This window comes from Vulpes vulpes, chromosome 10 (assembly GCF_048418805.1).
Source record: "Vulpes vulpes isolate BD-2025 chromosome 10, VulVul3, whole genome shotgun sequence".
NCBI lineage: Eukaryota > Metazoa > Chordata > Mammalia > Carnivora > Canidae > Vulpes > Vulpes vulpes.
In genome coordinates, this window is record NC_132789.1 from 29,525,065 (window position 1) to 29,552,878 (window position 27,814).

The 27,814-nt window shown below is 53.0% G+C and overlaps 2 protein-coding genes across 5 annotated transcripts in view; one reads left to right on the forward strand and one right to left on the reverse strand.

Moving 5' to 3' along the window:
* The window catches only part of UBE2L3 (ubiquitin conjugating enzyme E2 L3), a 74,659-nt gene extending 56,279 nt beyond the window's left edge, over nt 1–18,380 (reverse strand). Inside the window, exons 1-3 of one of the 4 annotated variants that reach the window (XM_072723419.1) lie at nt 16,487–18,380; nt 14,667–14,987; nt 6,189–6,514 (exon numbers count right to left, since the gene is read on the reverse strand). In XM_072723419.1, the coding sequence (XP_072579520.1) occupies nt 6,189–6,215 (27 nt within the window). In that variant the 5' untranslated portion in view covers nt 6,216–6,514; nt 14,667–14,987; nt 16,487–18,380. Of the gene's footprint in view, nt 1–6,188; nt 7,717–14,666; nt 14,988–16,486 lie in introns of those variants that run through there. The other 3 variants (XM_072723420.1, XM_072723421.1, XM_072723418.1) reach the window with 3 other exon arrangements.
* On the forward strand, nt 16,657–21,659 carry LOC112907503 (RIMS-binding protein 3A-like). The gene has a single exon (XM_025982719.2). The coding sequence runs from the start codon at nt 16,657–16,659 to the stop codon at nt 21,601–21,603; it is 4,947 nt and encodes a 1,648-aa protein (XP_025838504.1). The 3' UTR covers nt 21,604–21,659.
* Nucleotides 21,660–27,814: the final 6,155 nt, after the last annotated feature.

Below are 27,814 nucleotides of genomic sequence, written 5' to 3' on the forward strand. Positions count from 1 at the left end.
GGGCCAGTTTGGGACTCGATACCAGGACTCCAGGATCATGCCCTGAGCCAAAGGCGTCGCTCAACTGCTGAGCCACCCAGGCGTCCCTGAGCTGAATCTTAAAGGACAAAAAATTACCCTGATGCAGAGAAGAGGCAGGGATGCCCACTAAGAGACCCAGGAGTGCAAAGCATGTTTAGGGGGGAATCCCATGGGCAAGCAGGGAAAGAGAATGATGAGATCAGACCTTGAAGGAACATGCTAAGGAATGTGGGTTTTTAAATACACAGCCCTAAAACACACACACACACACACACACACACACACACACACACAGTCCTGACCTCCTGAATTTGGTTCCAATCTCTGAGAACAGGGCCTGAGCCCTGAGCATATGCACTTCTCTCTGATGAACTACCGATTAGAAATCATGTGGGACTGAGGATAGACTAGTGAGGAATAAGAGGAAGCCACTGAGGAATCCGATGCAGGTGTCCTATCACAATGGATGGCCTGAACTAAGGGAGCGGTAGTAGGTATGGAGAAAAAACTTGCGGAGACCAGAGATAAAGGCCTCCTTCACCAGTACCTGGCAAGTGGCTAGATGTGGAACGATGGGGCAAGGAGGGCTTCCCCAGGTTCTTCCCTGGGTCACTGAGTAGACTAATGAATCATTAAGGAAGGTAAGACAGGAGAGGCATGGAGCACAAGAAGTGCGTGGACAGCTACAGGTTTATGTGCCATTCAAAGGGACTCTTAAGGTAGTTAGATACATACAAAGTCTGGGCTCCTGAGAGATATCCTGGGGTTCTCTAAGTTTAATCCCTTAGTATTACAGGAAAGAAAACAGAAAAGTCTTGAACATTTAGTGATACTTTTCAATGGAATCAGAATACGTCCAAGTGACTTGGTACAATACAATGCTAATTTGACAAATTCTTGATAGAGTTGTAACAAAATCAGAATAGGTCCAAACACCCTGAAACAAATGTTTTTGTTCTAGTATAGACCTTAAGAAAGGTCGCAAATGTTGCAACAACTGAGTACACTCTTTTCCAGGGCCTGTCCCAATTTTCTTTTAATGGAGAAACATTTACAATGAATGTCATTAAGAGAGGCTGAAATAGTGACAACTTACTGGGATTTTACATTTAGGATTAAAAAAAAAAAATACAATGCTTTTCTGAATTCCCCAAAATTCAGTGGATTCAGGACACTTATACTGGCATAACATCATCTGGAAAACTCCCCTCACCTTCTGATACACACAACACATCTACCAGACATGCTCACTGCTCTATTGTGTTAATCACCCAACTTCAGAGAACATTAACTGGTACTCAAAAGCAAACCAGTTTATTGCAAACCAAGGAAACCAAGGAAAGAACTGTTATTTAGTGACTCCTTTTACTTATTCATGTGTAATTATGGACTGTGAGAAAGTACAATATGGAGTTTTGTCTGAACGTTATTTATTTATTTATTTTTTAAAGATTAATTTATTTTAGGGCACTCCAGGTGGCTCAGCGGTTTAGCGCCACCTTCAGCCCAGGGAGTCATCCTGGAGTCCTGGGATTGAGGCTCACATCAGGCTCCCTGCATGGAGCCTGCTTTTCCCTTTGCCTGTGTGTCTCTGCCTCTCTCTGTGTGTGTCTCTCATGAATAAATAAAAAATAAAAAATAAAAAAGATTTCCTTATTTTAGAAAAAAAAGCACAAGTGTGAGTGGGGGAGGAGCAGGGGGAGAGCATCCCAAGCAAACTCCCTGCTAAGGGCAGAGCTGCCACAGGGGCTGGGTCCCATGACCCATGAGATCACGGCCTGAGCCGAAATCACTATTTGGATGGCGACTGAGCAACCCAGGCACCTCGACTGAACATTTTTTTTTTTTAAGATTTTATTCATTTATTAATGAGAGAAACAGAGAGAGAGAGAGAGAGAGGCAGAGACACAGGCAGAGGGAGAAGCAGAGGGAGAAACCAGCTCCATGCAAGGAGTCCCACGTGGGACTTGATCCCGGGACTCCAGGATCACGCCCTGAGCCAAAGGCAGGCGCCAAACCGCTGAGCTGCCCAGGGATCCCCTCCGACTGAACACTATTAACACAGCATTAAAAGGTTGCTACAAATCTCAATTCCTTATCTCAACAGTTTACCATAACTAATAAAATGTCACCCCACCTCCTTAAATTCACAATTTTCCCCACTTGGAAAAGGCATTCTGGGAAGATACTCAGCTGGAGGGTCCTCAGGGGATACGTGTAGAGGTGTACAATAAGAGGCTGAAAAGAAATGATCAGACTGCAGTCAATTTCCTTAGCCACACCTACAGGTTTCACTTTTGTAGCTATTTCCCTTCCTGATAGAAGCAATGGTTACATTTGCATTGTTGCCATCAATGCTGAATTTGCTGCCTGCAAATTAAAATGTATTTAGCGTTTTATTAACATTGTAATTCCTAAAAGGGGTTCTGAAAAAGGCTAATCCTTTTGGCAAATGTTTTTTAAATTAAAGACTTTATCATACTCACTTTGCCTAAAATAACTTCTCAGCCCAGTATATGCAAATCACTCTACTTCTAATAATGTATCTTGTGCTATCTGCAAACAGTCCGTTGTTACAAAGAAATCTTTGACTGTGAGTGTCTTGGATAATAGTTTTTGAGGAAATGGAAAGTTCTTTAAGAGATGTAATTCATTTGATTATTCAACATGTTTCTTTAAGATTTTACGTGAGAGACAGCATACAAGCAGAGGAGAGGCTTCGTACAAGCAGTGAAGGGGCAGAAGTGGACACTCAGGGCTGGATCCCAGGACTCCAGAGCCCAAGGCAGATGCCAATCAAGTGAGCCACCCAAGTGCCCCTCAACATGTTTCTTTCATCATCCACAACACCTTGTATTATTTTCACTCCATGTATTGATCGACATGCATCAATAATTTTGGTATGTTATTTTTTTTGGTATGTTATTTTTTTAAGATTTTTTTTTATTCATTCATGATACAGAGAGAGAGAGAGAGAGGGAGAGATAGAGACACAGGGAGAGGGAGAAGCAGGCCCCATGCCAGGAGCCCAACATGGACTCAACCGGGACTCCAGGATCACGTCCCTGGCGCCAAAGGCAGGAGCTGAGCTAAGCCACTGAGCCACCCAGGGATCCTCCGGTATGGTTTTTTTTTTTTTTTTTTAAGATTTTATTTATTTATTCATGAGAGAAACAGAGAGAGAGAGAGGCAGAGACACAGGCAGAGGGAGAAGCAGGTTCCACGCAGAGAGCCTGATGTGGGACTCGATCCAGGGTCTCCAGGATCATGCCCTGGGCTGCAGGCGGCGCTAAACCGCTGCGCCACTGGGGCTGCCCCGGTATGTTATTTTTTAAAACTAACCAGCTTAAACTCTGATTTCTCAGAGCCAAGGATTTGCATCATGTAATCAGGATTCCTCTACTGAATTGAAAGAATTTCCAAAAAAGAATTTCCAACCACAACTCAAGAAACTACATACATAGTCTTCCAAGCATCCTTAGGTAAAAAAAAAAAGGGGGCATTGATCTTGGCATTTGAAGCTAGTGAGATTTAACATCTTATCTCTCCCCACGCTGGTCTGCTTGCTACCCCATCTTAGGTAATATCCAACCTATCTAAGCCTCACAATTCTCTCTCATTTGTAAAATAACGATGGCAAGATGCTAACTCTAAGTTTTATTGAAAAGAATTAATGCAAATGACCTAGCACTTAAAAATACTGTTAATGTTACATTTTTCTAAGGTCCAATTTTTGGAAACACAAAAACAATTTAAAAACCAGGGATGCCTGGGTAGCTCAGTGGTTTAGTGCCTGCCTTCAGCGGGGGGGCATGATCCTGGAGTCCCCAGATTGAGTCCCCCATGGGGCTCCCCACAGGGAGCCTGCTTATTCCTCTGGCTATGTCTCTGCCTCTCTCCCATGTGTCTCTCATGAATAAATTAAAAAAGAATTAATAATTTAAAAACCACAGTAACTCCCCTCTCAGACCCCTGGAAGTCTGGGAACCCCAAACTAGGTCACCTAGGGTAGACTAGGGGATACCATACAAGGATAAATTAGGTCAAAATTCCTGTCCTTAAGGAACTCAAAACCCAGTAGGAAAGGCAAGTCTAACACAAATCTGATTGAGACAAAATCTCAAATAGAAACATAAAATGCTGTGGTCACACAAAGGAGGAAACAACTTATTCTGAAGGAGGATGGGGGCGAAGGCCTCACAGAGTAGCTGGTATTAGAATTGAGGAGAGGAAAGGGGGAAGGCAGCCTTTCTCTGGAAGATCAAACAGCATGTGGAAAGGAAGACCACATAGCAACTGAGTAAGAGCAGGGGGCTCTAGGGTCAAATAGAAGTGAGTGAGATCACATCCCACTCTCCCTAGTTAGGAAAAACTAGGGCAACCCAACAAATCTCTCAGCATTCCGTTTTCCCACCTACAAAATGGGAATAATATCTACTTTTCAGGGAAGATTAAACATGATCATGAATGTGAAGTACTGGGCTGCTCAAAGTAACAGCTTTTTTAAAAAGCAGCTACTATGATTTACAAGGGTAGTGGGAAAACAAGGGGAAGGAGATGAGGCTAAACAGATTACTTTCAATCAGCCTAAGAAAGGTCTTGCATGCCAAATAAGTTAGGATTAACTGCTGAGGACAATAAGATCACAGAGGTCTCAACAGGAGTCAAAGGATTAAATAGTTGCTTTAGCAAAAGAACTTTGGTGTCCAGAAAGGGGAATCAGAGAAAAGAAAAACTTGCAAAGGCATCTGAGAGATGAGAGTATGGATTCCGGTAATTTCAGTAAGACTAGGAAGGAAAGCACACACAAGAAGTCTCTCTAAAGTAAAATCTACAAGTCTTGATGGGTGACTGCATTTGGGGAGTAGAGTACGGAAATAAGTAAATAACAGTCCTCTCATCTAGATGACTGGTGGGTGAATGGTGGTGTCACCGGCAGAAAAAAGACGAAGAGATGTCTGGAATCTGCTGACTGTTCTTTTGTGCTTACTTCCAATCCAGTTTTATGAAGTTAAATGTCGTCCCCAGCCCTTAGCGAACAAAAGAAAGGAAATGTTCGCAGGGAGGGAGGGAGGGCCCAGAGGCCGTGACTCCCAAGTTCAATGTCTAGTTCCACCAAGCACCGCTCTCTGCCCAAGAGGAACCTCAGCTCTTTATCTCCTCTCAGGAAATCAGCTCCTGGGCCTTTTTATTTCCGGCCCGGTGCAACCCGGCAGCACTCTCCGGGCGCGGACTCACAAATCTTGGGCCAGGTCTGCTCCGGCGACCGCCGGCAAACATACTCGGGAAAGAACCGAGCCAGTTTAGCATCTGTATTCCTCGCCAAAGGAGCCACTTAGCAAGAAGGCACCCCCGCTGCATGCAAAATACAAAGTACCAAGTTATTTTTATAAACTTTGGCCGGTTTGGGTTCGAACAACTGAAGCCAACCCCCACCCCACCCCCCAATAATGGCATTTTTGCTTCAGCAGGGAAAGGAGATCCGGAGGATTTTAAGTGGTACGTCGAAAAGGGGGCCGGGAAGGAGAACAGCGCCGCGAACGCGGCCGACCCCACGCCTTCCTGGAGTTGGAACTTGCCCGCTGTGTGACTCTGCAGTCACAAGGCGACAGTTTGCTGGGACCCAGAGCAATTCCAAACGACCCACCAACAAACTGACCTAACTTTTGTTGCCTGCTCCTTCCTTCCCCAGCCCGAGCCTCCCAACCTCCCGGCCTCCGGGGCTCTAAGCCCGGCGCGCTGCGGCCCAGGGCGGGGCGGCTCGGCGGCGCGGGCTCCCGGCCGGGGCTCCGGCGCTCGGGCCTTCGCCGCGGGCGCCCGGTTTGGGACCTCCCGGTCGGGCCCCCACATCGACGCCGCCCCCGGTCCCGGAGGCGGCCGCCGCGAGGGAGACCTGGCCCCGTTCCGGGCAGAGGGCGGCGCGGACGCCCCGGGCCGGGCGGAGGGGCCAGCGGCAGCTCCCAGCGCGGCCTGGCGCTCCCGCCCAGGCTGCGGCCTAGGCGGCCCCGTTACCTCCCTCAGCCCGCGTGCGGTCAGGGGGGCGGTGGGGCCACACAGGGCCGGGAGACCGAGCGGCGGCGCCCCGAGGAGTCCCGGCCCGCCGCAGGGGCCCCGGGCCCGGGACGCCGCCCCCCCCTGTTCGGCCGGCGCCGGAGAATGGCTTTTACCTTCATCAGCCTCCTGCTGGCCGCCATCTTGGATCTGGTGCTGCTGCTTTCCCAGAATGCTTCGCGGCCGGCCGGGCGGCTGGAGCCCCCGCACTTCCTGGAGCGGGGGAGGGGCGGGCGGGGCGCTCGCCGCCGCGCGAAGCGCCTACTATGTGCCCGCTCCGTGCCGGGCGGATTCGGATGCACGGGCCCGGCAGACGGCCTGCCTCTACAGGACGTGCACCTCGACGGCGATTACAGAGTGCCCGGCACTTAGTAGGTGCACAACAAATATTGGTTGCATAAGATCATTGAATAACCAAGATTATTTCGGACGCTGAGAAGTGCTGTAAAGAAAAGAAAAGCGGGTGATGGGGAAGTGACTGCGGGGACCTACTTTTCATTGGCAAGTCAAGGAAGCCTCACTGAGGACATTTTATAATAACAGCTAACACTGGAACCTCAGAGGCCAGCTCCCCCCTCCAGTGTCCTATTTTCCTTAATCTTTTTTTTTTTTCTTTAATCTTTGAAACCACTCTAAGAGATGGCTACCATCAATAGCCCATCTCACAGCGAACAGAAGCACAGAGAAGGCCAATGATTTGCCCAAGTTCACACAGCCAGCTGGGAACAGAGACTGAGCTGCTGGCTCAGGGCCAACTCTGGGACCTGAAGGATGGGATGGAGCAGCTGGGAGGCTGAGGGGAGATTGTTTCAAAACAAGAAGAAAGATGCTGGCAAAGGCCATGGGGCTGTCTAGATGGCCAGAAAGGTGTAAGAAGTATTAGAGGGAGCAAGGGAGGTAAGTAAGTGACAGACTGGGAAAGCCTTAGAAGAACAGGAGAGGTTTGGGGCACCTGGGTGGCTGGCTCAGTGGTTGAGCATCGGCCTTTGGCTCTGGTGGTGATCCCCAGGTCCTAGGATGGAGTCCCAAGTGGGGCTCTCTGCGGGGAACCTGCTTCAACTCTGCCTGTGTCTCTGCCTCTCTGTGTGTCTCTCATCAGTAAATAAATAAAATCTATTTAAAAAAAAAAAAACAGGAGGGATTTGGCTTTTTTTCTATACTCAGTGAGAGACCTTCAATGGATGTGTGTAGCAGCCACATAGTCAGATGTGCATGTTTAAGGAAAGTACTGGGATCCCTGGGTGGCGCAGCGGTTCGGCGCCTGCCTTTGGCCCAGGGCGCGATCCTGGAGACCTGGGATCGAATCCCACATTGAGCTCCCGGTGCATGGAGCCTGCTTCTCCCTCTGCCTGTGTCTCTGCCTCTCTCTCTCTCTCTCTCTCTCTCTCTCTCTCTCTGTGACTATCATAAATAAATAATAATAAAAAAAATTTAAAAAAAATTTAAGGAAAGTACTATGATTGGGGAGTAGAGGGGGATAAGCAGGAGAGTAGGGGCCATTCAGAAGCCAGTTGTAGCCAATCAGGCAAAACTGATGGTGGTTTGGACATTGGATAGCCATATAGGCAAAGAGAAGAGTACAGCTTCAGAACACATTTAGGCCTCGTGAAAGGGTTCTTCTCCATCCTGACAGCAGAGAGCTTCCTACAAAAGGAAAGAAGAAGAGAGAACTGGAGATTATATAGCCTGGAATGGGGCTGGCCTTCCAGTGTCCTGGAGCCCAGGCTTGACATTGGGTTGTGAGGAGAGCTAGATGACAAGCCTCATGCAATCAAGGATGGAAATCTGCCCTTGATCTCCTCCCCCCCCCCCCCAGGTCTGGCATGCAGTAGGTGTTCAATAAACATTCAGCAAATGTGTGAGGGACTCTGTTAGCTAGATCCCTAGAGGCATGGGGAACTTGGAAGTCTGGCCTAGAGACTGGCTTCCCTGCTCCTATACTATGTACCATGAACCTGGTGCTACATAGGCCCAGGTCAGAGAAAGAACACAGCTTCATTGGGAGCTGCCTCCCCCTACAGAGAGACCCACAGAGGGAAAGGGAGCCCTGCCCTGAAGAATTCCAAACCAAATGAGGAAGCACAGCGCATACCCATAACCTGGACACGTGAAACTAGAAATAGAAGGTGAGGTGAGAAGAGTTCAAGTGCCAAGAACCAGCCTTTGCCATGGCATCTTCCTATGCCCTTACCATCACCCTGCAACATGGCATCCTTGTAGATGAGGGACAAAGGCTCTGAGCAGCAGAGTCCCGTTGTTAGACAAGCATAGAGAAAATGTACCCAGTCCAAGTAGAAAAGATCCCTGGTCTCTGCAGCCCCTCTCCTGCTCTAAAACTTTTACTGCTCCCCAGGGAAAGCCTGGCTTCTGGTTACACCATCCTCTTTCCACTCAGACAAACCATGTTCATTTGCACCTGGCCTTTGTGTGCCACTTCCCTGAGCCTTCTGTTAAAAGTGGCCTCTTCCTCCTCTTCTTTCACTCCTCCTCCTCCTCCTGGAATCCAGGCCCTTTGGCTAGAACTTACCATGTGTTTCTTCTTCTCACAGTCCACACAGTGACCTGGGTGCTCACTTGCTAGGTTCAGAGAAGGAGCTACAAAGGTGGTACCTGCCCTCAAGCAGCTTGCAGCATCCTGAGAAGGCACCAAGGAGAATGCCAGGATGTGGCAATGGTTTGGTGAGGTGTGGGAGCCCAGAGAAGAGGCCTGACAGTGGCCAAGGGAGGGACCTGGGATGGAAGTTGCTCCCCAGTAGGGTGACTGTGTGCCTGGCACTGGGCACTGCACATTTACGCCCACCACCAACTTCAGTGGCACCGCAGAGCAGTGTTAAAATGTTCTATTCTGCAAGTGAGGAAACTGAGGCCCTGAAAGTGGTAGCTTGCCCTTCATCACCCAGCTAGGAAGAGAGCTCCAGAACTTAGACCCTGACCTGGTTCATGCTGGTAAAGCTCTGCCTAACCTCCTTCTGCTGGCCCAAAGCCTCACATCCTACATCTCTCCTTTCCCAAGACCAGTGCTCCTGCCACAGCACACCCCCTGCCTCTGTCCTTGCTGCTCTTTTTGTCTGTGAACACCACCTTATCCATCTGGCAAATGCTAATTCCCCTCCTCCTCCTTCTCCTTTTTTTAAAGTAGGCTCCATGCCCAGCATAAAGCCCAACACAGGTCTTGAAATCACAACCCAGAGATCAAGACCTGAGCTGAGATCAAGAGTCCAACTGAGCCACCCAGGTGCCCTGAGTGCTAATAATTCTTAAAGACTCCGCTTACTGCGCTGGCTCACTTGGTTGACCTGACAGCCTGCTATGTGCTGGGTTCCCATGAGTGCAAATGCAAAAGTGTTCTGTTGACTCCCCCACTGGCCCTCTGAGCTCAGAACTGTTATCAACCCCATTTACAAAGGAAGAAACTGGGGATCCCTGGGTGGCGCAGCGGTTTGGCGCCTGCCTTTGGCCCAGGGCGCGATCCTGGAGACCCGGGATCGAATCCCACATCAGGCTCCCGGTACATGGAGCCTGCTTCTCCCTCCGCCTGTGTCTCTGCCTCTTTCTCTCTCTCTCTCTATAACTATCATAAATAAATAAAAAAAATTAAAAAATTTAAAAAAAAAAAAAAAAAAACAAAGGAAGAAACTGAGGCTCAAGGGGTCAATCAACTTTTCAGCCACCCGACTGGTCAAAGGCTCAAACCCAAGTCTGCTCCTCGACTGTGAGGAGAAACCAAGGTCTGGGAGGCCACGTGCCCTAAAGGGCTCCTTCTTTCCCTTCTATCCTCCCTCTGAACATCCCTCTTTCCTTCCATTCTTCCTTCAACAAATCCCATTGGGGGTTTTCTGTGCTTAGTGAATGAGGAAGTTCACATGGTGCCCGGCCACCCTACCCTGACTAGACTGGGCGCTCAACAAACAGTTGGTGAAGGACTGACCCATAGAGGCACCTGGGTGGCTCAGTCAGTTGTGTGTCCAATTCTTGACTTCAGCTCAGGTCAAGATCTCAGGGTCATGAGATCGATCCCTGCATCAGGCTTCATGTTCAGTGGGGAGTCTGCTTGAGACTCTGGCTCTCCCTCTGCCCCTCCTGCTGCTCTCACACTCTCTCTCTCAAATAAATAAGGAAAGAAAGAAAGAAAGAAAGAAAGAAAGAAAGAAAGAAAGAGAAAGAAAGAAAGAAAGAAAGAGAAAGAAAGAAAGAAGAAAGAAAGAAAGAAAGAAAGAAAGAAAGAAAGAAAGAACTGTCCCTGACCTCCTAGACCAATGGCCAAAAGACTAGAGAAAAGGTATTGCCACTGGTGTTAATGAGAAGGTAGATCAGGTCTTGTGCTCCAGGCTGCAGAAGAAGGAGGGCAGATGGAATAGGTCCAGAGGAGAAAGAAGTGGAGATGCCAGAAGATGGAAGATAGGTCTGTCCTGGGAACAGTGGATAGCCGAAACGCTGATGATTCCAACAGCAGCAGGGTCCCCAGGAAGGTGCAATCATTTGTCTGAAGACTTGGGGATTACAGTTACACTCAGACTGCTGGAGCCAGTGGGCCAGGCTATACTGGCACCAGTTCAGAGCCCAGACTTGGGTCACACAGGCCTGGGCGCCAGTCCCTGTGTGACCCTGAGCAGTTTGGTTCTCTGGAGAAGACAAAGCAAGCCTCCTTGGCTGTAGTGAGGATTCCAGGATAAGGCCTATAATGTGCCACCCAAAGGGGCATCTGCCTGATGAGCTGGGCCAGGGTTGCCAGGGTGAAAGGCCAGTCCAGCAGGCCGGGGAGTTCTAGCAGAGAGCTAAAAGCTGGCACACACTTGTCCTTCCCTGCCCAAGAAGGCATGGAATAGGCCAGACACGGCCTCAGGGCCTGTGGGTAGAGACAAACAATAGTATGGCCCTCTCCAGGTGCCCAGCCCCATCCAGGAAGGAGCAGTGCTGGGGGTTCCAGGCCTACCCATGACTTAGAAGACCTGGTCAGGGGCAGCCCAGGTGGCTCAGTGGTTTAGCGCCGCCTTCAGCCCAGGGCATGATCCTAGAGACCCGGGATCGAGTCCCACTTTAGGTTCGCTGCATGGAGCCTGCTTCTCCCTCTGCCTGTGTCTTCTCCTCTCTCTCTCTCTCTCTCTCTCTCTCTCATCTCTCATCTCTCATGAATAAATACATAAAATCTAAAAAAAAAAAAAAGAAGAAGAAGAAGAAGAAGACCTGGTCAGGCCCCTGCTGAGTGAACCTTCTTCCTCTCTGAGCTCCAGTTTCTCTTCAGGCAACTGAGGACTGGGATATAATCACTAAGAATCAATGCCAGACACTGGTGGGTGTGCCCTGGGTGGGGTGAGCACGGGAGCCAGTGGCAGCAGACAGCCAGGCCACAGAGGGCTGGGGGCTTGGCAGGTCTTGCTGCTTGAAATCTGATCTCAGCTCTGGGCAGCCCTCATGCCCTGGCCTGCTTCAGCTCTCAGGGAAACCTGCTCTGACAAGGCTATTCGCTTCCATCGGCACCATACCCCACACTCACAACCCCTGCCCATGATTCGAGTTTATTATATTCCTTTGCCATGTCTGTGTTTAACCTCTGTGTCCTCCCTTGGACAATAAATTCCATGAGGACAGAGACCACATCTGGCTTATATGCCTCTGTCTTCCTCAGTCATGTATTTATTGAATACCTACTACATGCTAGGCACTGTTCTAGATGCTGAGGAGACACATCAGAGAACAGATAGAAAACACATTGGCCCAGGGATGCCCAGCTAGTTAAGTTGGAAGAGCATGCAACTCTCTTTTGTTGTTTCTTAAGATTTTATTTATGTATTTGACAGAGAAAGAGAGAGAGCCCAAGCAGGGGAAGGGCAGGCAGGGGGAGAGGGAGAAGCAGGCTCCCTGCTCAGCAGGAAGCTCAATGTGGGGCTTGATCCCTGGGATCATGACCTGAGCCGAAGGCAGATGCTTAACCGACTGAGCCACCCAGGCACTCCAAGCAAGCAACTCTTCATCTCAGTGTCATGAGTTGGAGACACATGTTGGGTGTAGAGATTACTTAAATAAATAAACTTATTACCTAAAAAAATAAATTTTAAAAAAAGGTAAAGAAAACCCTTTGTAAAAAAAAAAAAAAAAAAAAAAAAAAAGAAAAAGTAGAAAAGAAATCACATTGAGCAAAAATAAGGGATGTGGAGTGGAAACCAGAGCTACAGGGGTCCGTCTGGAAGTGTAAAACCCTCCAGTGGGCTCTCTGGACAGAGCCTTCACATCTCACTAAGACCAGGCAAGTTTTGCAAAGTTCCAGGCATGGGTGGCAGACCTGAGACAGGACCAGGCCAGACTGGCAGAGGAAGGGTTGAGCCAGATTGCCCAGGATCCCATATCCCATGACCACATGGTCCGAAGGTCACAGACTGGTGCTGGGGGGAGAAGCAGCATGGAGTACAAGCTTGGTGGTGTGGGGTGAACTAAGACATGAGAGGCCCAGGTGCCTTCTCTCCAGGTCAGTGGAATCTCTGAGTGTCAGGGAGAAGTCGGTTTGTGCATAATAGACAGGAGGGTCTCTAACCCAGAGGCTTCCAAACTTGCTTCTAGCAGTATACCTCTTTATTAAGTCAGAGTCTTCCTTAGAACCTAAAGAATGACACTAACAGGTGGACGTGCTCTGTTGAAGCAGGTTGGGGCAGTGTTTCCCTTTCAGCCCCAGGCACATTCCCGGATCCTCAACAATCCTACAATATTTCTCAGGAACGCTGGGGCTTTAAGGAACCCAGTTTGAGAATTACTCATGTAACCCATCTTCCATATCATAAGCAAGTAAGTCAAGACCCAGAGAACACATCTCTATGGCCTATGCTCTCCCTGAGCTCAGAGTACATGGGGGTGACAGGCAGGTCATTGACAATCACTGCACAGTGTGATAAGTGTGGGAGTGGAAGAAGCCTGGCACGAGGGAAGCCCTGCTTTGCACATCCACTCAACCATGTTGCAGAATGCCCCTGACATGCCACAGGTAGTGCCAGCCCAAGCGGCAGCTGGATGGTGACTGTGGGGTTCCCAGAGGCTCATCCCAGGGGCCTTTTCCTTGACAGCAGCCTGGCCTCCCAACCTGATGGCTGGAGGTCCCTCTAGAGGCTGCAGCAGGCATCCAGGCTCTGGAGCCCCACCCACTGCCCTGAAGTGACAATCCACCTCTGCCGCAGCCGCCCAAGTGCCCTGGCAAGCCACCTGCTCCTGCCAAGCCTCCGGTTCTCCTCTGTCGAATAGGGCTGACATGAGCATTCCACGAAGATACTCTGCCTGCGGCTACCATATCCAGTGGCCCAACGCCAGCTCAAGGCTAAGGCCATTCCTGCATCACCCCGACCCCCCTACATCCACATCGCCTCTCCCAGAGAACATGGGAAGCCACAATTCCCTGTGTTCCTGTTACACATCATGGCCCAAAGGCATCCACCTCCCACGGCACACCAGTGGTTCAAGGGAACCAAGTTTGAAAAACGTGAATATAGCAGAAAGGGTGGAGCCCATAGAGTCACATATTGAATGAACACAACATGTGCTTCTCTGAGCCTCTGTTTCCCCATCTGAGATGGTGCTGAGGTCACCTGCCCACCTGGCTAGGGAAATGACTGTGTAAGTGAGAGGGCCTGAAACATAGAGAAGCCATAGACATCACAGATAGAAAAGCAAAGGGGTCTCTAATGTGACCACAACAGGAAGGTCTAGATGCAAATAGCAAGGTATCGGATGTCCATCTGCATCTGCCAGGAGCCACTTAGTGCTGGACAGGAAAAACAGAGAGGAACCCGATTTAAGGAGACTCCTGAGCTCCCTAGCCACACTGGCAGCCAGGCCTAGAGAGGCCATGAGCGTGTGTATGTATGTGTGTTACACAGCTTTGGACCTCACCAACATCTCTAATGAGGCCTGACCCTCACTCCAGCCTAAGGTGTCTGTCCAAGGCCTTGTTACAGCAACCCAAAGCCAGGAGCTTCAGCCAGGGGCTTCAGTTGATGCCAGGTGGTACCTGAGTGTGGGAAGTAGGCAGGCTGGGTGGCCAGGTTGGACAGGGACCTCTGTGCCCTTCCTGCCTGCCTATCCCTAGGGCCCAATCCCTCCTTTCTGGGGAGGGAATTTTCACTTATTCCTTCTCTGAAATCACTCCAGGCAGGGACACTAATATATATTAGATACATCCATATTCCAAATGGAGGGGGTGCCAGGTAGAGTAATCAGGGCTGTAGAGTTCTAGGGGGCCCGGATCCAGCCTGGAGAATCAGGGAAGGCTTCCTGGAGGAGGAACTGCTAAGCTGAGGCTAATGGACAAGACAAGGTTAGCACTAGTTAAGTGGACAAAAACTCTTGCTCCACAGGGGCCTGAGACTTCTCATCTGTAAAATGGGTGGTGTAAATAATGAATGGCAAGCATTTAGCACTGAGCATGGCACATAGCAGGTTCTTGGTCTGCAGGGGGCATTGTTATTTTTGTGTTAGGCAAGGTAGGCATCCCAGGCAGGGGAAACAACACATGCAAAGGTTCAGAGGGCTTCGAGGCAGGAGGATTTTTAGATTCCCAGGAAGAAGCTTGTGAGAGTCTAGGCCAAGCCCTAGATGGGAATATGGGAACTTACACAGACCTCGATGCAGCTCCTATTGCACACCTGGCCATCAGTTGACAGAGTCCTGGTGTCTCTCTCTCTCTAACCATGGAAGGCTGGGGTTATCAATACATCCATCGTGTAGAGGCCAGGAGAGGTGAAGCAACCAGCCATGGTCACTCAGCCAAAAAGTAGCAGAGCCTGGATGGACACCCAGGTCTCTGAGGCTTCCCATCTGCCATGAGTCATCTGGAGTGAGTCCCAGGGAGCACAAAGGCTACCTGTGTTGCCTCTACCACAGCAGCCCTGACTGGCCTCAGCCAAATCTCTGCTTGCAGACCTCAGTTTCTCTAGCTGCAAAAAAAGGGACTGGGATTAAAATCAGGTAGCTGCCAACCAGAGCCTTACTCTGGTGTAGGCACCATGTGCCCTCACTTTATCAAAACCTCACAAATGGAAGAAATGGATGTTCGGAGAGGTCAGGGTACTCTGGGGGGTCCCACGGCATAGAAAGAGGCTGCGTTGTTAGCCCATTTTACAGATGAGGACATGGAAGTGGCACAAGAAGCTGAAGGATTGTTTGGTTCCAAAGATACACCAACCCCGTCTGACCACATTGCCCCTTGGAGAGCCAGTAGAAAGTTCTCTGGCCTTGCTTCCTCCAGGGAGGTGGTGTAGGGAACAAGCTGGGCTCCTAACGGTCTGTGACTTTACCTTTTTGGAGAAGCAAGAAGCCCTGGGCACTTCTGGGCCAGACAAAGGGGGGGCTGGGCCCCCATGGGGTCCTCATTCTCTAACCTTCCTTCCTGGCCACGCCCCCCCCCCCCACTCTGGGTTCTACTTGATCTTCTCTCCTGAAGATACAAAGTGTGAGACCCCCCACTGGGAGAAAGACTGGGGAGTGGTCTTCTCAGCTGCAACTCTGAGTTAGGGCAGATGGACTCAGAGTGCCCATAGACTCCGGAGGCAGAATTTTCAAGTGAGGGATGCCTGGGTGGCTCAGCGGTTGAACATCTGCCTTTGGCTCAGGGTGTGATCCTGGAATCCTGGATTGCGATCCGCATCGGGCTCCCTGTGGGGAGCCTGCTTCTCCCTCTGCCTATGTTTCTGCTTCTCTCTCTTTCTCTGTCTCATGAATAAATAAATAAATCTTAAAAAAAAAAAAAAAAAAGAACTTTCAAGGTGTGACTCCCCACTAAGCTACTTCCAGGAGGTGTGACCATGAAGAGGTCCTTATTTCTCAGAGTGTCCTTAAAGATGACCCTAACAATGAACCAAGAAAACATAGCCCAAGACTGGTTCTCCAAGGAGGCTACCTCTGTTATCTCAGCAGGCACCATGCCCAGACTGTGTGCTCAAGACTTCTCATCTGTAAAAAGGGCATAGTAAGTTTAAATAGATAATGCATGCAAGTGCCCAGCTCCTCAGGGGTCCGCGGAAGGGTAAGCACCTCGAGGGTGCAGACACCAGATGCACCCTCCCCTAGAAGGTTTGGTGGGTATTCTATTGTGGTTCCCAGTCACTTAGGCCAAACAGGCCACCTGAACCCGTGCCAGGGCCCGACGGGATTTGCTCACACCCCATCCTGATCCTGACCCACACAGGGAGCCCCTCCCTCCAGGCCCAGAGCAGTGGCCAGCGCTTGCCCTGTCGCAAGTTGGCCTGAAAGGGATTGTACAGTGCCTGGGAGAGTATCCCCCGGCAGGTCACGAAGGACATGACACCAGGAACACGGAAGGGTCTAGGATCAAAGCCACCCCTGTGTCTCCCAGAAGGACACGGGCTGCGTTGAGCAAGGGTGTCTAGAGCCCAGCTCCCGCGTGGGCAGCCAGGAGAGGAGCTCAGGCTAGTACCCCCGCAGCAGAGGGTGGGGGAACGCGCTCAGAGGCGGAAGGTGCGCGCGGAGACCCCCAGGGCGCCGGAAGGGGCGCGCGGGGCGGTTGGCCGCAGCGGGGGCGGTGGCCGTTGGCTAGCGGCGGCCTGGCCCAGGCGAAGTCAGGCGTCTGGCCGGGCCGTGGCCACCATGACCAAAGACTCGCCCAGCCCTTCGGGCGGCGGCCGCGCGACACCCAAGAAGCCGAGTAGTCCGGGTCCGTCGGCGGCGGTGCTGGAGGAGCAAAGGCGGGAGCTGGAGAAGCTGCGGGCGGAGCTGGAGGCCGAGCGGGCGCGCGGGCGGGCGGAGAGGCAGCGTTTCGCGTCCCAGGCGCGCCAGCTGCGGGAGGCGGCCGAGCGGGAGCGGCAGCAGCTGGTCGACCATCTGCGCTCCAAGTGGGAGGCTCAGCGCGGCCGGGAGCTGCGGCAGCTGCAGGAGGACGTGCTGCGGGAGCGCGAGGCCGAGATCCGGCAGCTGCTGCGCTGGAAAGAGGCCGAGATGCGGCAGCTGCGGCAGCTGCTGCACCGCGAGCGCGACGGCGTCCTGCGCCAGGCCCGGGAGCTGCAGCGCCAGCTGGCCGAGGAGTTGGTGAACCGTGGCTACTGTGGCCGCGCGGGGGCGCCCGAGGTCGCTGCTGCTCAGTGCAGCTGTCGCCTTCAGGAAGTGCTGGCACAGCTCCGCTGGGACACCGACGGCGAGCAGGCTTCACGTATCCGACACCTGCAGGCGGCGCTGGACGTGGAGCGCCAGCTCTTCCTCAAGTACATCCTAGAGCACTTCCGCTGGCATCCCGCTTTGCCCGGCTCCCACGATCCGCAAGCCTCGCACGCTTCGGAAGAGCCGCCCCCCCATACCGCCGGCGACGCCCACGGGCCCCCAAAGTCCGTCTGTGGACTCGAATCCCTGGATGCTGACAGCCTGAGCTCTGGCGTCCGCGTGCGCTCCCGCTCCCTAGACGTGGTGCCCGCCGGGTGCTCCACCTCCCCAGACGGCCTGCTCCACGCGCGCGCCGGCTCTCTGGATTCCTTGGCACCAGCGCGTTCCCGCTCTCTCGACAGCACCCTCAGTTGCCCCAAGGAATCCGAGGAGCAGGCCTCCTCGCCAGGCGCCTCCATCGTAGGCTCCCCGAGTCCCCCGCCGCCGCCATCCGAGCACAGGAGACCTAGCGATCCGCCGGGAGAAGATTCCGGGAGCCAGCCCTGCGAAGCCGGGACCCCCTCGCCGCCGGGCCTGGGCTACCAGGAGCTGCTGAAGCAGAACTCGGAGCTGTCCGAGGCGTTGCAGGTGCTGGCACGCCGCTGCTCCAGCCTGCGGGAGGAGAACACGCAGCTGCGGCGCGCAGGCTTCCAGGACAAGTCGGACGACAAGGTGAAGCGGCTCAAGGTGAAGCACGCGGAGCTTACAGGCCTCGCGCGGCGCCTAGAGGACCGAGCCCGAAAGCTGCAAGAAACCAACCTGCGGGCTGTGAGCGCGCCGGTGCCGGGCGAGAGCCTCGCTGGCCTGGAGCTGTGCCAGGCGTTTTCCCGCCAGCGCGCCCGGGACTTGTCGGAGCAGGCGAGCGCGCTGCTGGCCAAGGACAAGGAGATCGAAGAGCTGCGACAGGAGTGCCACTTGCTGCAGGCAAGCGTCGCCTCGGGCTTCGGCAGTGGCCTGCGCCCTGGCGGGGGTGCCGCCCAAGCCCAAGCCCAAGCCCAAGCCCAGTGGCTCAACATCAGCGAGTTGGACCGGCTGCAGCGCGAGTCCCAGCGGGAGGTGCTGCGCCTGCAGAGACAGTTGACGCGGCAGCAGGCCACCAGCAGCGCCCGAGCCGAGGCGGACGGCCAGGGCGCACCGTGCGAGGAGGCGCGGCGCCAAGTGCAGGCGCTGGAGCTGGAGCTGGGCGCGCGGCGGCGCGACTGTGAGGAGCTGGGCGCCCAGGCGGCAGCGGCGCGGCGGCGCAGCGAGGAGGCCGAGACGCAGCTGCAGGCGGCGCTCCGCGAGGGGGCCCGGCTGGCCCAGGAGAACGCGCGGTTGCAGGCCCAGGCCGACTGGACGCGGAAGGTGGCGGCCGAGAACAACGACGTGCGCGGGCAGCTGGGCCGCGCGTGCCAGGAGCGCGACGCCGCCGGCATGCTGGCGGAGCAGCTGCTGCAGCAGGCGGCGCGCGGGCAGGACAGGCAGCAACAGCTGCAGCACGACCTGCAGAAGGCCCTGCACGATCTCCAGGCTGCTCGCGAGGAGATGCTAGCGCTTCACGGTCAGCCTGGTCGCCCTCTCCAGGAAGCCCCAGAGGCCCCCCAAGCCCCTGAGGCTCAAGTTAGAGAGAGCGGAAGGACAGAGCTCCAGCCGGGGCCTGAAGACCAAGCATCTTCACAGCGCAGCAGAGACAAGCGGGAGAGTCGGGAAGCTTCTCCGCTGGAAAGCCCAGTTGCCATCGGGGAGCCAGGCAGTGACCCTCAAGGGCCAGACAAAGTCCCAGCCAATCGACCTCTGGACTCCAGGTCCCAGGCTAAGAAAGCTAGCTCCCAGTCGAACTCTTCCTCTGAGGTGGAGTCCGTGTGGGCCACAGTGCCATCTTGTCCTACTCTGGATATGGACACAGCTAGCGAGGTGGAGGATCTCGAGCCTGACAGTGTGTCCTCCACCTTGGAAAGGGGGGACCCAGAGCCCCCCCTGGCTCCCAAGCTCAAGATCTTCCTGGCTCGGTATAGCTACAATCCTTTTAAGGGCCCTAATGAGCATCCAGAGAGTGAGCTGCCCCTGACAGCTGGGGACTATGTATATATCTTCGGGGACATGGATGAAGACGGTTTTTATGAAGGGGAGCTTGAGGATGGCCGACGGGGGCTGGTGCCCTCCAACCTGGTGGAGCAGATTCCAGACAGTGACATCCTGGGCTGCCTGCCTTCCAAATCCTCTGACTTTGGCCCCACTCAACTCCCACCTGGACAGGGCACGCGTTTGAAGGAGGACACTGGTCACAGCTTATTGCCTTGGAAAGCCCAGGAGGCTATGGACAAGGGGCCATGCCAGATGGTGAGGGCAGGCTCCCAGGCAGAAGTGGCAACAGAGATCTCAGATGCCATGATAGAAGACAGCTGGCTGGGCTTGCTGCGGTGTGTGGAGAAGAAGGGCTTCTCCACACCCCTTCTGGGACCCCGAGGGGTTCTTTGCATGGCCCCCACGCAACTACACCTGCAAAGTGTTGCAGCCACATCGGCCAAGATTACCTGGGTGCACAGCAGCAGCAGCTACATCCACATGGTGTATCTCAATGACCAGGAGCATGCCCTGACCCCAGCAGGTGTGAGCTGCTACACCTTCCACAGCCTGCATCCTGGTGAGCGGTACGAGGCACGGGTGGAGGTGCAGCTGCCTTGGGACTTGCTGCAGGTGCACTGGGAAACAATGTCCTCTACCATCACCTTCAACACACCCCTGGCAGGACCCCCTGACCCTCCCCTGGATGTGCTGGTGGAGCGCCATGCCTCACCAGGCCTCCTGGTGGTCAGCTGGCTCCCCGTAACCATCGACTCTGCTGGGTCATCCAATGGCGTCCAGGTCACTGGCTACTCTGTGTATGCTGACGGGCTCAAGGTTGCGGAGGTTGCTGATGCCACTGCCGGGAGCACCCTGCTGGAACTTTCCCAGGTCCAGCTGCCCCTGATGTCCCAGAATGTCTCTGTGAGAACCATGTCACTTTGGGGAGAGTCCCTGGATTCAGTGCCAGCCCAGATCCCTCAGGACTGCTTCACCTGTCACCGGCTGCCAGAGACTTCTTCCTTTAACTACACCTGTGGTGACCCATCTATCTGCAGAGTCACTGTCCCCGTCTGTTCTCAGAGGCTGGCGCTGGCTCCCGTGAATGCCAAAACCAGCTCCCATACTCCTGGAAGCTGCAGGGAGCCCCAGGCCAAGTTTCTAGAAGCTTTCACTGAAGAGCCCCCAAAGAGGCAGTCCCCGATGCCCAGCCTGAGTCCAGAAAGAGAATGTGCAAGTGCAGGGTCTGCCAGCCAAGCCCAGGGGCTTACAGAGGCCCAGGAGGTCTTCAGAAAAGATCTGCTCTTCCAGCAGAGTTCCCCAAACCACAGACCACCTCTGCCCAGTGGCCAGTCTAGGGAAGAAGAAGACCACTGCTGGCACACGGGCACCAGACAAAGCCCTGCTTCTGGAGTCATTCATCTGTTTCCAGAGTGTAGGCTCAAAAAAGAACTGTATCCGGAAAAGCCTGCCCTTGAGAAGATCCTTAGGCAAAAGCAAGATCCCCAAGTGTTCATCCCTCCCCAACTGGACACCAGCCAACCATATGTGTCAGATTTCCATGACATTTTGCAGAAGGAGGAGGAGGAGGCGGTGTGCTTCAGTCTATGGGGCACAGAGAGGCAAGAGCAGAGAAAGGAGTTTAAGACTCAGAATGGGAGAGGTCAGGCTCTGAGGGGCAAGAGAGAGTGCCAGCTCCCGAAGTCCAGCCCAGCCCTTTGTCCAGCTCCGTCCAGCAAAGTCATTAAGATGTCCAGGGGTGCCCCCTCACCACTGGGGACAGGGGTGGACACTCTGGTCAGGGTCTTCGTGGCCCTCTTTGATTATGACCCTCTGGTGATGTCTGCCAACCCCGAGGTTGCAGAGGAGGAGCTGGCCTTCCAGAAAGGGCAGTTGCTGAGAGTGTGGGGCTCTCAGGACCCTTGTGGCTTCTACCACGGTGAATGCAATGGGCAAGTGGGCAACATACCTGGCCACCTGGTGGCCGAGGTGAAGGTGGGCACAGAGCAGACTGATGGGAGATGGCATTTGCCAGTGCAAGAGTACCTGCCACCTGTGGCCCACCTCGACGACTTTGGGGAGCTCACCAGCCCCCAGGGCTCCTTTCCTATGCCCCAAGGGAACCCGAGGATGTCACCACTGTGGACTCCAACAACTATGATGGCAGCTTTGGACTATGACCCCAAGGATGGGTGTGCAGGGGGCAGGGTGAAGGGCAAGCTTTCACTGAGGGCAGGGGATGTGGTCACGGTCTACGGGCCTGTGGATGACAAGGGATTCTATTACGGGGAGTCAGGTGGTCACAGGGGCCTGGTCCCAGCCCACCTCCTGGATCACCTTTCCTTCCATGGAGAGTGAGCAAGGCTCCCACCGGGGTAGTGGCCACTGGCCACCCACACCCCACCAGAGGAGAAGCAAGCACTGGGACCCTACCTCCAGAACCCCTCCTCATCTCCACGAGCAGCACTTGCTCCAAGCGTCACTGTGGGTAACTGACGGCAGTCCCCAGGTGTCCCCTAGCCTCTGAGAGGAGCAGGGCTTAAATCTAAACTGAGCCCAAAGAAAACCGAACAAGCAGCCCATGAGAGTCCGACAGGCTGTTTTGGAGTTGTCAGTGACCACGATGGTGTTTGGAGAAGTGCCTTTTTCTGTGCTCAGTATGCATTTTCTCTGGGAGTTTCTTTAGGATTTTCCTCCTCCATTGCCTTGTATGAAAGTCAGAGTGTCCTTACAAGAAAAGCCTGCCTCTTAAAAAAAAAAATTGACCAGAACATTATTTTTCTATCTTATGTTCAACTCATTAAAATGTTCATAGAAAAAAAAAAAAAAAGAAAGATAATACTTTAGAAGTAAAAGCACAACCAAGGGAAACTCAAATATACCTGTCCCCCCTCTCTCTTCTGTCTGGGGATCCTGCAATGACTGCAGATAAGTGTTCCAGCAGGGGAGGGAACCTCCTTTTCAGGGGGACCTCAGCTTAGGGTCTCTGGCAGGGCCATCAAGGGGTCAGCCAAGAACCAAGGCTGAGGAACTAGGGCCCCAAAGACTGATGCTGGTGCCTGTGACCCTGGGTGTCAGCCTTGGTGGAGGTGGGATCAGCATCTCCCAACTGGGGATCCCACTGTGCATGGCATTAATAACTGACCCCTTTCCCCAGTGCATCTCCCTGGGAGGGCGTTTCCCTATTTCCCCCATCTTACAGAAGAGCCTCTGAGGCTGGGGGGGGCGGGGGGGGCTCTCATCAGGTCACACAGCTGCAGGGCTGCTTGCTCCCACAGTCTTCCAGGCTCGCCCTCTGGGAGAGTAGGAAGGAAAGGTGGTCTTCATCCTTCTCTGCTTCTGTTTGACACCTCTTTGTTTCCCTGAGTCCAACAATGATGTCAAAAGAAGGGCACCACCTGCCTGGGTGCAGGAGGAAATGACCAGAAGCATTTCCTCACAGGCAGAAGGATTGGAGCCACTAGCAGTTTCCCTGGGGAATGGGGTCCAGAGGGTTCCACTGGAGCTGAAGGCAGAAACTGGGACGGAACCGATCCAGAGATTGTATCAACCTGACACACTGCTGCCTTACCCTCACAAAATATAGGAACTAGTGCAGCAGTTGTGGTACACACACACACACACACACACACACACCTCGTGGGTGGAAGTCTGGCCTCATCCTGAGAAGGAAACTGTTCCTTACTGAACTTGATTTTTTAAAAGATTTTTATTCATGAGAGACACACAGAGGCAGAGACATAGGCAGAGGCAGAAGCAAGGTCCCTGCAGGGAGCCCGATGTGGGACTCGATCCCACCGTGGGGTCACGACCTGAGCCAAAGGCAGATGAACAAACACTGAGCCACCCAGGTGCCACTTACTGAACCCTTTTTATTTTATTTATTTTTTTTATTTAAAAAAAAATTTAAAGTTTTTATTTATTTACGATAGTCACAGAGAGAGAGGCAGAGACACAGGCAGAGGGAGAAGCAGGCTCCATGCACCAGGAGCCCGACGTGGGATTCGATCCCGGTCTCCAGGATCACGCCCTGGGCCAAAGGCAGGCGCCAAACCGCTGCGCCACCCAGGGATCCCTGAACCCTTTTTAAAATAATTTTTATTTTTAAGCAATCTCTACCCCCAACTCGAGGCTCGAACTCACAACCCTGAGATCAAGAGTTGCCGACTCTACCCACTGAGCCAGCCTGGCACCTCCCATCTTGACCACTTTTAAATGTATAATTCAGTTAAGTATAATTCCTGTTGTCATGCAACCAATTCCTAGAGTTCTTTCCACCTTGCAAAACTGAAACTCTGTTCCCATTAAACGACTCCCCATACCCCCAATAATCTTTAAACTACTTTTTCTCTCTATTAATTTGACTATTCGAGGGACCTCCTATAAGTAGACTCACAAAGTCAATTTGTCTTTTTTGTGTCTAGCTTATTTCACTAAGCATAAGGTCCTCAGGATTCAGCCTTGTAGCATCTATTTATTCTTCCTTTTTAAGGCAGAGTAATATTCCACTGAATGCACAGACCACATTTTGTTTATCCATTCATCCATCAGTGGACCCTTGCATTGGTTCCACTCTCTTGGCTATTGTGAATAATGCTGCTACCAACATAGGTGTGCAAACCTCTCTACTCAGCTTTCACGGTATTTCAAACTGTCAGGTCCCTGTGAGCTCACAACCCTGAATGGAGTCTGAGGACAATGAACAACAAGAAAACCACTCCTGTAAGAGAGGAGAACCTGGCCCCTACCAGCTCCTGGGCACAGGTTAGGAGGCTTGGGGGGCTGCCCATGGACCCAGGGGATAGGGACAAGTGTGTTTTCCACACATTAGAAGAGCAACATCAGTTCATCAAAAGAAGAGAAATTCTAATCCACTTTTTTTTTCTAATCCACTTTTTAAAAAGATTTTACTTATTTGACAGAGCACAAATTGGGGGAGGGGTAGCCGCAAGCAGAGGGAAAGGGAAGCAGGCTCCCCATGGAGCAGGGAGCCTGATGTGGGGCTCCATCCCAGGACTCTGGGATGGTGACCTGAGCCCAAGCAGACGCCTAACTGACTGAACCACCCAGGTGCCCCCCTGCCTACCTTCAAAATTAAAGACAATGACTATATTCCATAAGAACCCAATGAGAATTATGCTAACCATATTGTTGCCTAATGTTGTTCACTTTGCATCCTTCCCTGACCATTGGTCGAGATTGCTCCCATTGTTCCAACAGCTGCTGAACAGTCTTCGGAGGTTATGAAGTGGCATCCCCCCACCCTACACTGCAGCCCCTACCCTGCTTTATTCACCCCCTCCCAGCCCTAATCTATAGCTGCCTTGTTGCCATGGTCTTTGTCTTCTGTGCCTCCCACACACACAGCCATCTCCGCAGAGTGTAAGCTCCACAAATGAAGAGATCTCTTTGGCTTATTCATTGTCTGGCTCATGGTGGGTCCTCAATAAATCCATGTTGAATGAAGGAACAAGCAGGTTTTGTAGAGCCTCTGTATGTGGCTTCTCTGTGCTGGGCCCAGACACTGGCCTGGGCTCCAGGCATTCATACCACACGCTGGGCTTAATCCATTGGTATAGAGTTAAGATGCTGACCCTGAGTAGTAAAGGATACCTTTACTAATTCTGACCCTGGGACACTGGGGTAGGTGAGGAAGAGGGGATCCTAGTCAGTGGCAACACCAGAAGCAAAGGCCCTGAGGCATGAGAACAATGAGTGATTGAATATTTGGGGCAGGGATCCCTGGGTGGCGCAGCGGTTTGGCGCCTGCCTTTGGCCCAGGGCGAGATCCTGGACACCCGGGATGGAATCCCACGTCGGGCTCCCGGTGCATGGAGCCTGCTTCTCCCTCTGCCTGTATCTCTGCCTCTCTCTCTCTCTCTCTCTCTCTCTCTCTCTCTCTCTCTGTGTGTGTGTGACTATCATAAATAAATAAGAAAATTTTTTAAAAAAAGAATATTTGGGGCAATAAGGGGACAGTGGCACAGACAGGGGAAAGAGATTGGGGACAGGTACTTACTCGCTGGTGAGGGCCCCCTCTCCTTGAAGGGTTTCGCAGTCCCCCGGAACTTCCTGCTGATGCCACTAGGGGGCAGCCTGGGTGCACAAAGGGCTGCTCCCCAGGGATAGTGCACGGGGGAGGAGCTTCGTGGACCCACATCTGTGTTCTCTTTGACCCCGCAGGCCTCGGATTATGGCCCGACCCATCCCTATTCTCTCCCTCCCCTCTCATCAAAGCACCCTGAGGTGCCCCTCCTCCCTACCTGCAGTGGTTGTCTTTCTGGGCACCCCCAATCCGTAGAAGCCCTGTCAAGTCTGACACCCAGCCGCAGGGAAGCCTCGCTCTTGGGAGCTCTTCTTACAGTCCTGTTCCTACAAATCCTAGTTTCCTCGAGGCCATGGGAAGTTTTAGTGAATGAGTAAAAAAGCACAAGGCCTGGTGGGCTGGAGGAGACAGGGCCATGGAGTGGTGGAGCAGCTGGGCTGCAGAGCCCAGCCAGCTATGTCCACACCCTGGCCTGCCAGTGGACAGCTGGGAGGCTCTCTGAACCTCAGTTCCTTCACCTCTGGCAGGGCTGGGCGTGGGGCAGGAGGTTATTTTGAGCGGGTTGTATGTACAGAGCATTGGGCCCAGAGTCAGGACCCAAAGGAAGACTAAGAAAGCTGGTAAGGACACAGGTGGCAGGGGCTGACGGGTCGAGATCCAGCAGCTTCCCACCAAGGCACTGAGAACATGAAAGCTTTGAGCAAAGGCACAGGAAGGTCATGCAGGTCTAATGAGGTGGGCAGGCTAGGAAGGAGCAGGTGCCTCGTTGTGGCCTGCTCTGGGGCCTCTCCCCAACCGACCGGACCACCTGGAGGCCCAAAGCCTGTCCAGGCCTGCCCAGGAGGGGCTGGGAATGGGAAACCCAGCTGGCCAGAGGGCAGAAGAGCCTATGGAGTGGGCAAAGGGGCAGCATCTGAAGAGTCTGGAGAGTTCTGGAGCAAGGGTCACCTAGCCTGTCCTGGTGCTGTCCACTTCTGCCCAGGGCCCTCTGGTCAGGGCAAGTCTCAGCACCTCACCAGCCCTCCCCCCACAGAGGAAAGGCTTTCAATTATTTCTCATCACGGACCTTGTTTCCTGCTCTGCTCCCCACAGCATTGGTATGAGTTACCCCCCTTCACAAACAAGGAGACCCAGTGGCAAGAGAAAAGCAGCTGCCACAGAAACAGCATGAAGATGCCCAAGGGACTCCCTCCTTCCAGCCTTTTCTAAGGCTCACCTGCCATGGAGACCCCCATCCAGCTGGAGCCCCCTGGGACTAATCTGTCCATCTCCCTCTACTTTCAGTGCTAACCCCATTTGCCCCTTGCTACAGTGCATTTTTCAAAATATCAGGACACAATAATAATAATAAAAAAACTCAGAGGGGGTGCCTGGATGGCTCAGATGGTTGGGTGTCTGCCTTCAGCTCGGGTCATGGTCCCAGGGTGCTCGGATCCAGCCCTGAGTTGGGTTCCCTGCTGGGTAGGGAGCCTGCTTCTCCCTCTCCTCCTTGCTGGTGCTGTCTCTCAGTGTCTCTCTCAAAGAAGTAAAATTTTTAAAAACTTAAAAAAAAAAAAAACCAGGGCAGCCCGGGTGGCTCAGCGGTTTAGCGCCTGCCTTCGGCCCGGGGCCTGATCCTGGAGACCGGGGATCGAGTCCCATGTCGGGCTCCCTGCATGGAGCCTGCTTCTCGCTCTCCTGTGTCTCTGCCTCTCTCTCCCTGTTTGTGTGTCTGTCATGAATAAATAAATAAAACCTTTAAAAAAAAAAAAACCAACACACCCCAAAACCCTCAGAGTTATTTCCAAGGCCCATTTTAAGCTCATTCTACCTTTTTGGTCATACACCACCTGGTGCCGGTCTCACCCCAGTGGAAGTCAGATGGGTGGGGGCATGTGGGAGGTAAGATGTTCCACCTAAGGCAGAACACACTGGGCCAGCTTCGGTCTTGTGAAACCAGGTGGAGCCGGCTCCAGGATCCTGGGCACTGAGGGTTCCTGGAGCCACGGTGGTACTATTGACTGGTACTCACCTGGCCCCACAGGTGCAGGCAGCCTCTGGGCTCGGCCCCATTCCCAGGAGGTGGATGGGTCTGCAGTGGATGTTTTCTGGGCTGCAATGCTCTGTATTTGCAGGTGTCCCCCTCTCCCAAAAGCCCTGGTGTCTAATGCCTGTATATTGTGCCCTGAACCCCCAGGTAAACTCTTCAAATCCTCTGGTAAATGACCATCTGGCGGGGCTGTGCCCACCTGGCTGGACCTTTAGGATATTGACCTTCACCTGGGGGACCACACTGGCCCCACCTTTAGCTTAACAGTGCCTTCTTGGGGGTTTGGCCCCTCTTGCTCAGCCTGAGAGTGGGGTGGGGGCTGAATCCGAATCCTGGATCATCCACATCCAGTTGGGAAACCTCAGGCAATTTTTGATTCTCAGCTTCAATTTCCTCTTCCCTAAAATTGGCCTTCGGGGCTAAACTGCTCTGCCCCTCTAGCCAACTCACTCCCAGGTGTCCTTCAAAAGTGCCCTCTATCCTGTCTCAGGAAA

Bases quoted from the DNA above. Each gene is read 5' to 3' on its own strand.
- LOC112907503 (XM_025982719.2), top strand. From the start codon at position 16,657: ATGACCAAAGACTCGCCCAGCCCTTCGGGCGGCGGCCGCGCGACACCC.